Source organism: Eubalaena glacialis, chromosome 13, assembly GCF_028564815.1.
Source record: "Eubalaena glacialis isolate mEubGla1 chromosome 13, mEubGla1.1.hap2.+ XY, whole genome shotgun sequence".
NCBI classification, from domain to species: domain Eukaryota; kingdom Metazoa; phylum Chordata; class Mammalia; order Artiodactyla; family Balaenidae; genus Eubalaena; species Eubalaena glacialis.
This window is the reverse complement of record NC_083728.1, coordinates 67636571-67648853: the sequence shown is the minus strand read 5'-3', so window position 1 is coordinate 67648853 and position 12283 is coordinate 67636571. Positions and strand designations below refer to the sequence as shown.

Below are 12283 nucleotides of genomic sequence, written 5' to 3'. Positions count from 1 at the left end.
TCTATGATGAAAAAATTAGTTAGATAAAAATTCCTTGCACTAAAGTCTTACCATTTTCTCAATTCAGAATGTAATTTTAAGACAGAGCAAGTTTCACATTCCTCAGTAATCAAAACTCATCCAAATTATTTTTATTCCAAATAAGAGATCATAAATTTTGAAGGATTCTTATGTAAACTTTTCTACCTGCAGCTATCCAAATGTTGCCATTTCAGAGCAAAATGTTATTCAGCGTTCTCTTACATATACTTAAAATAAGAGATAATCACCGTATAACTGCAAAAATTTGTGCCTATATGCCAATCAACGTATTCTACTACAAATTACTTTCCAGTAAACCAAAGAAACTACTTTAAATCACCTCCAATTTAATTTTAAAATAACAGCAAATTCCTATTAAGAACATTGTAAATATTAAAATAACTTGCATTCTTAAAAATTACAACATAACAAACGGTGCTTAAAAAGGAAAAGAAATAGAGTACCTTGTCAAAAGGTTTTCCAATAGCATTTTCTAAAGATAAATCTTCAACTTCAAGCGACGGGTTATGGCATTTTAGTTCCTTTAGACATGCATTCAGAATGTCCAGAATAGCAGTCTGTATAGCAAGCATGGCAGGTGTCATAGAAACATGAATTTCTACGACTTCGGGTTTATGCTGTTCTAAAAATGAGTTTACTGCTACATGGAACCTAAAGAGACAAACATTTTTCAAATTTTTTCTAGAGTTGCAAGAGCTATGTGTTTCTGGTCTCAGTTTAATACTCTAATAGCTTTTTGTAACTTCAATTAAGAAACAAAACGGAAAGCCAAATGACAGTGTTTTCAGGAATACTTTCAACCTCTATGAATGGAAGTATTACTCAAATAAGGCAGGGATCAGCAAATTATGGTCTGCGCTAAACCCAGTGCCTGTTTTTACAAATAGTCTTATTGGCACGCAGCCACGCCCACTGTTTATGTATTGTCTATGCCTGCTTTCACACTGTCACAGCAGAGTTGAATAATTGTGACAGGTGCATGGCCTGCAAAGCCTAAAATATTTACTCTCTGGCCCTTTACAGGAAAAGTATGTCAATCTCTGAAGTAAGGTATAATCAGAAAAGGAAAAAGACTGCAATAAAAAACTACTCTCAAATACCATACAGTATAACCAAAATACATATTAGCATAGGTTGCAAAATGTTTTGAAAATTGATACCTTATGTTTTTCCTAGAAATTTACATAAATTTTTCAAAATCTTGGTGCCTTATTTCCCTCAAAGTGGAAGTTGGAATCCTAGCCAGTAAATCTGCAGTTCACCTAAAGCTGTTGTGTATGTGAGCCTCTAGATCCCTGGGCGGTTTCACTAAATGTACAAGAAAGTGATAGCCCTGGGCTACCAGAAAAATAACTATCAAATCTCTCTCTCCTGTTAAAAGAATCACAAATGTGGTGACCATTTATTTATATTTGGATGCACTTGTTATGAACCTGGCTAGCGTGTATCAAGTGCAATGACAGTAAATTTTACATTACAGGGCAAAATTAAATTCCGACAGGTTCTCTCGCAGAAACTGGTCACATAATGCTATTTACCTTGGCCACAGATACAGCTTCCTTATGAAAAGATTTCTCATCACTCTCTCCACATGACAAAAGCCGGTGTCAAAGGCAATAGCGTTGTCTGTGAAAGCTTTAATAAAACCATGTTTGTTTTTCTGTCGGAAGAGGCGCAAGATGAATGCTTCTTGACAAGACTCGATTATTCTGTGAGCTCTATACACCAAGATGCCTGGGCAGGGTGGAGGGGGGAATCATAATTTAAAGTACAGAAAAGACATGTCATTTTCATGCTCGCTTTCATTGATTCATCACAGTTTTCTTGAATGCCTACTTGAGCATGGGCAAGCTCTGTTCGAGGTTGGGGATACAGCCATGAACAAAACACGTAAAGCTGTCCTGTGGCATTTACAATAAACAATACAAATAAGTAAAATATTTAGTAGGTTAGAAGGGATAAGTGCTGAGGAGAAAAAACGGATCAGAGGAAGAAGAGAGGGAGTATGTGCGAGGGGTGGCAGTTTGCAATTTTCTTATTTAATCTTTTTAAAAATTGAAGTACAGTTGACGTACAATATAAGTTACAGATGTACAATATAGTGATTCACAATTTTTAAAGGTTATACTTCATTTATAGTTATTATAAAATATTGGCTATACTCCCCGTGTTGTACAATATAGTCTTGTGGCTTATAATAGTTTGTACCTCTTACTCCCCTACCCCTATCTGGCCCCTCCCCTTCCCACTCCCCACTGGTAACCACTCATTTGTTCTCTGTATCTGTGGGTCTGCTTCTTTTTTGTTATATTCACTAGTTTGTTGTATTTTTTAGGGTTTGCAATTTTAGATAGGGTGACCTCACTGAGGTCTTAAGTGAGTAAAGCCTGGATGGAGACGAGGAGGTGAGCCTTGTGACCATGTGGGCCAAGGGAGTTCCGGGCAAGGGAATGATAAGAGCAAAGGCCCTGGGGTGGGGCATGTCTGGCCTCCTGGAGGAAGAATTTCTGAAAGCAAAGCAGGTCACTCATTCTTTTATGTATGAATCAGATGTGAACTATGCAAAATAGCTGCCTTTCAGAAGTTTGGGCAACATCTCCATCACTTATTAGAAGAATTCAACTTTCAGAATCAGAGTATACTCAATTGAAAGGTAAATTAGTCCATCTGAAATAAAAATCTTTAACGAATATGCTTAAACATCTGTTTTGTGGGGTGGATGTGATAATGACACCCCTGAATCGCAAAAACAAGGACAATGATATGTGTTTCCTTAATTATAAAATTAGAGTACTGGACCAGATGATCTCTCATACATATGTATGATATACACATGCCATTGTGGTGCAGTGGGATTCGTGGAAAATTAGGGAGAGACATGAGATGACATAAGAGTGCATAGATGTCATTTCTGGATCAAAAACTCAATTATTCTATGACAATTCTCAGTCTTTTAGACCTAAACCAAGCCAGTTACCATATATATTTGCTATAAATGCACTCGCATGTTTTTGCTCCCACTCTCATCGCTCCTAGGATCTGGAAAATGATGCCAACAGTAACCCAAGACTCCTAGTAGTTCAATAGACTCAATTCAGATTCTACTATTTTGGTGTTTAAATTTTAGATTGAGGTGGATGGAGCTAAAATTTATTCTAGCTAAGCAAATTGTTTTTCAAATATGGTAAAAATTAACAGTGCTATTTAGGACTTTGTAGACAAAAGATTTTCAGTAACACCAGTATGTGTACATAACTAATTTACTGCTCATAAAATATTCCGTACCTAGCAGGTAGGTTTTTCCAAGTACTCTATTGGGCCAGAGTTGTTGTCCTGGACTGAAATATGACATAAAGTTAGAAATAATAAAAATGGACTTCAAAAGAAAAGGTGAATCTCAAGTTAAGAAAATGGTGTGCTCCAAAAGGTTGTCATTTCTTTTGGAATCTAGAAGAAGGAGGAGAAGAGAACTAATATTCTATCCCGGGCACTGGAGTTAGGTACTTTTATAGATTTTTATTTCATTGAATCCTCACAATAACTCTATGGGGTAGGTATTACTATGAGACCAGGAAAGGGAGGCAACTTGACCAAGGCCACTTCGCAAGTAAATGGCAGACCAAAGGTTCCAAATCATGAGTGCCTGAGAACAAAGCCATGTCCTTCCTGTTAAGTGACATCATCCGAGGACCACACCGCCCCCTTTAAAAAAATACAAGCAGGTTAGGTTTCTGGGGCAATTCTAGTCCCACATTTTTATGCTCCCACAACACTTTGTATCTCATGCTGCACTGTAATTACTTCTTTACACCTGTCTCCTCCACTAAATTGCTTGAGGACCAGAACATCATAAGTAGTAATCAGAGAATGCTTACTATGTGCCATGCGTGATGCTAAGAATTTTACATACATTATCTCAGTTCATCCTCACAATAATCCTAGGAGGAAGGTACTATTACTGTCTCCAATTTACAGATGCGAAAACCGAGTCATACAGAAATGAAGAAACTTGCCCAAGGTCACACAGCTGGCAGCTGGTGAAGGTGAGCTCAGACCCAGAAGCCGCCTAACTCCGGAGAGCACCCTACCGTCCTGTCGTCTTTCTGTCTTCAGCACCGACCTCATTCCTGCCAAATAAGGGATGGTTACTCAACGAAACGTTTACTAACATTTAATGTTAATAATGTTGAATGAATATAAAGCTGAATTACAGCACTGGGTACACAAATCTAACATGTAACCTTTTTTTTTAAAGTTTCCCACGGAAAATGTGTTCTGAGTTCTATTTAGAGATGTCAGGATCTGTTTTAACAATGAAAGCATCCTCCTGCACCATTCTTTTGAAAGTACAATCTGGGGAGATATTTTCACAGTTCTCCCACTATTGAGGAGTTGTGTTGGCAGGGACGCCTAGGGTGGGGTATGGTGGTGACATTGGGTAGTGACAGGGGAACAAGTTAGGGCTGGTACATTCAAGATTTCCTAGGGGGTTCCATGCTTCTGGGACACTCTGGTCCGTAAGCGCTATGGTGAAAGTTCCTCCAGGGGCTGGGGGGTTGAGGGAGTAGGGATGATCCCAGGGGGTGTAGCATTTGAAGGAATTCATTTCTGCCACTCATCTGCATTCCATTCAGCCAAGCAGCAGTAACAGCTCCAGCTTCATTACTGGCTGGGACTTGATGAGAAACAGGAATGGCATTTTGCACTTTTTAATTAGGAACTACCTATAAATTATACTTTGGATATTTCTTTGATTCAGATTGCTCTCTGCCTAATTAGGTTGAAGTGTTACTGGGAGACACAGAGTAATACTGACATCTAGTGGTCATTTCAATACATTTTTTTCATTTTATCAACTGAAAAAATAAGGAAACATAAAGCTAAATTTATAAGAAAGCAGCAAACAGTAAAAGACTTTACAATGTATCAAGATTTCTAGTTATAAAGAGCCAATTTTTTGCTATTATTTATGATTTACTATGTACCAGGAGTATACTAAGCAATTATTTATTTTACCTCATTTAATCCTTGATAACTTTACAAGGCACTATTTCCTCAATTTAAGCAATGAGAAAACTGAGGCTTGTGAAAATTAAGTACAGTAACTTGCTTGTACGCAGTGGCATTACCCTTCAAAGTCAAGTGAGTCTGACCTCAGCTGTACAGCCCTGCCAGGGCTTATAACAATGATAAATACAAAAGTATAACAAAACTTTCCAATAATCAGTTCACCATGAACCATATAAAACATTCATTCATACATTTATGCATTAAATATTTCTTGAGGGTCTTCTAGGTTCAGGGCAACGTGAAAGATAGGGTAGGAAGGACAATTATGAATTCCAGAACCTCTCTGCCCTTCGAAAGTTCATTAAAAATTGTCGTAAATACATGCATCACTCACCCAAAATGTATGTGTTTGGTACCTACTATGTACCAGTTACTTGTCCTGGGATGAACAAGTTGTTCCTTACTCTTAGGAAGCTTGTCATCTCATGAGCGAGACAGACAAATAAACAGACAGGCAAATACAGTGTGGTGTTCTGAAGTGCTCTGACTGGGGAGAAGCATGGGGAAATCAGAAAAGGTTTCCAAAGGACAAATAATAATGAAAAATAACTCCTTTTCTATATTAATTCTGGCTAAAATTAAATCATTCTTCTTAAAATAATTAAGCAACTAATTGTTTTAATTTCAATCATGGGAGAGAGGTGGGATCAAGATGGTGGAGTAGGAAGACCCTGAGCTCACCACCCCCCATGAATAGATCAAAACTACAACCACACGCAGAGCAACTCTCTGAGAACGACCTGAAGACTAGTAGAACGGCTCTTTTACAACCAAGGCTGTGAAGAAAGAACCCCATGGAGTCTGGTAGGAGGGGAGGAAAAGAGATCTAGTTGGGACCCATGCCCCTGGTGGGTGACCCAGCAAAGGACCGGGATGTCACAAGCTCAGGGATCCTCCCTAAAGAGTGAGGGGTTTGAGCCCCACATCGATACCCCAGCCTGGGGTCCAGCACTGGGAAGACAGGCCCCCTTGGCTGGTTTGGAAACCAGTGGGGCTAACCAGTGGGCTGTAGGAAACCAAGACTCCACTCTTGAAGACAGTGAGTAAGCACAGACTTGTTTGCTCCCAGTCTCAGCAGACGCAGCAGACTGAAAACTGCCTGGTGCTCTGGCGGCCCTGCCTGACCACCCCAGCCTGCACCAAGCTCTTGCTCCAGCCCCTCCTGCTCCAGCCCTATCCCCCACCAAGGTAGCTCTGCCAGTGGACCCTGGGAGAAGACGCGGCCTGTGCCCTCTTCATATTCAGCTCTCCCACCAAAACCACTGGGCACACGCAGACTGCACAGGGACACTCCCACACAGGGACATGGATTCAAGACTGGGATAGGTAACTGTTTTGCCTAACTTCATAGGGACAAACAGAGAAAGTCAAATAAAATGAGAAGACAGAAGAATATGTTCCAAACAAAAGAACAAGATAAAATCCTGAGAAAAAACCCTAATGAACATAGATAAGTAATTTACATGATAAAGAGTTTAAAGCAAGGGTCATAAAAATGCTCACTGAACTTGGGAAAAGAATAGAGGAATATAGTGAGAGCTTCAACAAAGAACTAGAAAAATATTAAAAAAAAACCAATCAGAACTGAAGAATACAATAACTAAAATGAAAAATACCCTAGAAAGACTTAAGTCCTTACTTAAGTAAATTTAAGAAGACTGCAATTATATCAAGGATATTTTCCAACCACAACAGTATGAAATTACAAATCAATTTTGGGAAGAAAAATGGAAAAATACAAACACATGAAGACAAAATAAGATGCTACTAAAAAGCCAATGGGTCAACAAAGAAATCAAATAGGAAATTAAAAAATACCTTGAGAGGAATGAAAACAGAAACATAACTTTCCAGAATCTATCTGATGCAGTAAAAGCAGTTCTAAGAGGGAAGTTTATAGTGATACAGGCCTACCTCAAGGAACAAGAAAAAACTCAAACAACCTAATTTTCTATTTAAAAGAATTGATCCTTTAGCCAGACTCATCAAGAAAAAAAGAGGAAGGGCCCAAATAAATAAATCAGAATTGAAAGAAACAAACTTACAACTGATATCACAGAAATACAAACAATCATAACAGAATATACTAAGAGTTATATGCCAACAAATTGGACAACCTATAAGAAATGGATAAACCCCTATAACCACAAAATCTTCTAATACTGAATCAGGAAGAAATAAAATATCTAAAGAGACCAATTACTAGTAATAAATTGAATCACTAACAAAAAATCCCAACAAAGAAAAGTCTAGGACCAGATGACTTCACAGGAGAATTCCACCAAACATTTTAGGAGAGTTAATACCTATCCTTCTCAAACTATCCAAATAATTGAAGAGGATAGAACACTTCCCAACTCATTCTATGAGCCCAGCATTATCCTGATACCAAAACCAGACAAAGATACTACAAAAAAAAGAAAATTAAGGGCCAATATCCCTGATGAACATAGATGTAAAATCCTCAATAAAATATTAGCAAACTGAATTCAACAACATATAAAAAGGATCATACATTATGACCAAGTGGGATTTATTTCAGGGATGCAAGGATAGTTCAATATTGAACCTTGATTTGTGGATATTGAACCATTAACAAAATGAAGGATATGAATCACATAATCATTTCAACAGATACAGAAAAAGCATTTGACAAAATTCAAAATCCATTCATGATAAAAACTCTCAACAAAGTTGGTATAGAGGGAACATATCTCAACATAATAAAAGCCATTTATGACAAACCCACAGCTAATGTTATACTCAATGATGAAAGCTAAAATCTTTTCCTCTAAGATCAGGGACACGACAAGGATGTCCACTCTCACCACTTCTATTTAACATAATATTGAAAGGCCTAGCCTCAGCAATCAGACAAGAAAAAGAAATAAAAGGTATCCAAATTGGAAGTGAAGAAGTAAAACTCACTATCTGCAGATGACACACTATATATAGAAAACCCTTAAGACTCCACCAAAAAACGATTAGAATATATAAATTCAGTAAATTCAGTGAAGTTGTAGAATATAAGATTAATATAGAAATCTGTTGTATTTCTAGACACTAAGAATGAGGTATCAGAAACAGAAATCAAGAAACAATCCCATTTACAACTGAATGAAAAAGAATATAATACCTAAGAATAAATTTAGGTATTAAATTAAATAAATTAAATTATTTATAAATTTAATACGGAGGTGAAAGATCTGTACTCTGAAAACTATAAGACATTGATCAAAGAAATCGAAGACAATACAAATAAATGGAAATATATCCTTTGTTCATGAATTGGAAGAATATTGTTAAAATGTCCATATTACCCAAAGAAATCTACAGATTTAATGCAATCCTCATCAAAATACCTATGACATTTTTCATAGAACTAGAACAAATAATCCTAAATTTTGATTGGAATCACAAAAGACTCTAACTGGCCAAAGCAATCTTGAGAAAAAAGGACAACACTGAAGGTATCATGTTCCCTGACTTGAGACTATACTACAAAGTTACAGTAATCAAAACAGCATGTACTGTCCCAAAACCAGACACAGAGATCAATGGAATAGAATAGAAAGCTCCCAAATAAACTCATGCACATGATCAATTAATCTATGGCAGAGTAGTGTAGTCAGGAATATACAGTGGGGAAAAGACAGTCTCCTCAATAACTGGTGTTGGGAAATCTGGACAACTACATGTAAAAGAAAGAAATTAGAAGATTTTTCTCACACCATATACAAAAATAAAGTCAAAATGGATTAGAGACCTAACTGTAAGACCTGAAACCACAAAACTCCTAGGAGAAAACATAGGGTATATGCTCTCTGACATCTGTCTTAGCAATAATTTTTGGATCTGTCTCCTTAGGCAAGGGAAACAAAAACAAAAATAAACTAAAAAGCTTTTGCACAGCGAAGGAAACCAACCAACAAAACGAAAAAGCAACCTACTGAATGGGAGAAGATATTTGCAAACAATAAGTTCAGTACGAGATTAATATCTAAAATATACCAAAAACTCATACGACTCAACATCAAAAAACCAAAGAACCTGATTAAAACATGGGCAGAGGATCTGAATAGGCATTTTTCCAAAGAAGACATACAGATGGCCAACAGACACGGACAACGAGATATCACCTCGCACCTAACAGAATGTCTGTCGTGAAAAAGACAAGAAATAACAAGTGTTTTTTGAGGGTGTGGAGAAAAAGGAACCCTTGTGTACTCTTGGTGGGAATGTAAATTGGTGCAGCCACTATGGAAAACAGTATGGAGGTTCCTCAGAAAACTAAAAAGAGAAGTACCATATGATTCAGCAATTCCACTCCTGGGTATTTATTTGAAGAAAACAAAAACATTAACTTAAAAAGATATATGCACCCCAATGTTCACAGAAGCATTATTTACAACAGCCAAGATACGGAAGCAACTAAAGTGTCCATGGATAGATTAATGGATAAAGAAGATGTGGAATATATATACAATGGAACATCACTCAGCCATAAAAAAGAATGAAATTTTGCCATGTGCCACAACATGGATGGACCTGGAGGGTATTTTGCTAAGTGAAGTAGTCAGACAGAGAAAGACAAATACTGTGTTTTCACTTTCATGTGGAATCTAAAAAAATAAAACAAAGGAACAAATATAACAAAACAGAAACAGACAACAAACTAGTGGTTACCAGTGAGGAGAGGGATGGGGGAGAGGCAAAAGAGGTGAAGGGGATTAAGAGGTACAAACTATTAGGTATAAAAGAAACAAGTTAAGGATGTAATGTACAGCACAGGGAATATAGTCAATATTTATAATAAATTTGTATGGAGCATAATCTATAAAAATACTGAATTACTATACACCTGAAACCAATATAATATTGTATGCTCACTATACTGAAAAAAATTGTTTTGAAAATTTCAAATCATGGGAAAAAAATATTCTTTAAAGAGGAAAACCAAACTATTTTAGGAAACACATCAAGAATATTTATAAACATTTCAAATCTGAGTAGTTTCTAAAAGCAAATGCCTGTCAATTACTAAGTATTTACTGAATATGAGCTTAGAAAACAAGGAAACGTCAATCTTACATTTAGTTTCTTATTCAGGCCATAAATATTTACTAAGCATCCAAAATGTGTCAGGTATTGTGTTAACACCTGGAGGCACAATGTTGAACAAAAACATCCAATGCTGTTCACAAGAAGGTTCTAGTTTAGAGTTTAGCAGAGGGAACAGACACATACAGAAAAAAAGAAAGTGCAAACGTACATACAAATAACAATAAGGCTTCAAATTCTTACCGGTAATTAAATCTGAAGGTATTCTATCAGTCAAGAAATCAACCACAAGTATTCGACTTGTTGCAAATATCACACCGCCTTGTGTGTACACCTCATAGCGACTGCTACTTGTGATTTCATTTGTTACACGGCGAGGGAGATGTTCAACTCCTTCTATCTTCAGCTGATTGATAAAATACTCCTAAATTAAATCAAACTTGATTAGTAGACCGTTTAATAGAGGGAAGTTTTTATTAGGTTACCAGTATTTGTATTTAAAATGATATGCTACCTTTTTCAGAGATCATGAACTTAATAATGAACATACAAACTAAATTACTACTTTACGCTGATCAACCAAATAATCGACATTTATCTAGGGTTTTGTTTTTGTTTTAGGGTTTGCACTAAGGACTCATTGCACTTGAGATGTTATTAGCAGTTTAACGACAACAAAAAAGACTTTTAAAATCCTGAGTTAAAAGACTTCTCCTACCTAGAAAATACTGCCCACCAGAGGCAACTTTGCAAGCAAGTGTAAATACCATGTGAGAAGATAACAAGGGAATCCTTTCCCCAGGTGGTGTTTTAGACTATTAGTTCTGTCCTGCTCCACCCTAGAGGGGATTTCATCATGTCAATGGGACCCTTGGTCCTCTAAGTTTGATACCACCTTTCCTGGGGGGCCCCGTGTTGTGCTAAGCCCTAGTCAAGCACTAGGGATACCTAGATGGATCAGTCAAGGAGTGTGTGGTCACTCTTCTCAGCTGGCATTTTCCTTCTGGCCATCTGCTCTAGGTATCTAAGGGCTCATCAGAGTTGTCAGATCAAGCTGTGTCACCTGTCACTACCCCTCAGCAGAGGTGTAGTCCCCTTTAGGACTGCCTCGTCATTCCCTTCCACATCCTCCACCAGACAACTCCCCGCCCTCTTCGGAGACCTCCAATCCCTCCCACCTCCATGCTTCTCAAATGACTCCCCTACTCCTCTCAGAGACCCTCCAACCCTTTCAGGTCTTCGAACCCGTGTCAGGGTCCTGCCTCCTCCGTGGGACCCCGCCCACCGTCTCAGCGTCCCCGCACCCGCGTCAGGGGCCTGCATCTGTCTCAGGGACCCCTATTCAACGCCTTCCCGCCCGCGTCAGGGACCCGCATCGCCCTCAGAAGCCTGGCCTCCGCGCCGAGGCCTGCGTCTGCTCCGGAGGCCCCCGGCGCTCCCGGGGTCCCCTCCCCCCGCGCGGGCGGCCGCACCTCCTCGGCCGGCTGCGTGTTGAGCACCAGCACCAGGCACGCCGGGTGGCAGTGCAGCCGGAGGAAGTGGTAGAGGAGCCGGTCCGCGCCGAGCCCGCGGGCGCACACTACCAGCCCGTCCGCCTCCAGTAGTTCCAGCACCAGCTGCCGCTCATACTCCAGCAGCGGCGCCATAGCTGTCTCTCGAGCCGGCAAGCCCGGCTCCATGGGCGCCCTTCAGGGCCGCGGCCGAACGTAGCCGAAGAGAGCCGAGTCCGAGACGAGAGCCGGCCGAACGCAGCCGAAGAGAGCCGAGTCCGAGACGAGAGCCGGCCGAACGCAGCCGAAGAGAGCCGAGCCCTGGAAGACGAGCGAGGCCGAACTCAGCCGAAGAGGAGCTGAGAGGAGCCGAGAGGAACCGAAGATTCGTAGAGTCGCGGGGAGGTGCTAGCGCTCCCAACAGGTGTCTCTTCCAGGCTTCAGGCTGCGCCTCAGGAGTCTTCAGTTATTTCACCTTGTCTGTACCTTCGATTTGAGAGTCAGGCGGCCTAGACCTAGACCTAGACCTGGACCTAGAACACAAGCTACCACAGAGCGAGAGAGGAGAATTAAACCCAAGAAGCTTAGTTCCCCGACCTTGACAATTGAAAAAGTTATTT

The 12283-nt window shown here is 39.3% G+C and overlaps 1 protein-coding gene across 1 annotated transcript in view; it reads right to left on the bottom strand.

The window, feature by feature from the left end:
• The window catches only part of ERCC4 (ERCC excision repair 4, endonuclease catalytic subunit), a 32271-nt gene extending 20411 nt beyond the window's left edge, over positions 1-11860 (bottom strand). Inside the window, exons 1-4 of the mRNA XM_061208618.1 lie at positions 11646-11860; positions 10417-10597; positions 1581-1776; positions 486-693 (exon numbers count right to left, since the gene is read on the bottom strand). Coding sequence (XP_061064601.1) covers positions 486-693; positions 1581-1776; positions 10417-10597; positions 11646-11852 — 792 coding nt within the window. The 5' untranslated portion in view covers positions 11853-11860. The remainder of the gene's footprint in view (positions 1-485; positions 694-1580; positions 1777-10416; positions 10598-11645) is intronic.
• Between the last annotated feature and the right edge of the window lie 423 nt (positions 11861-12283).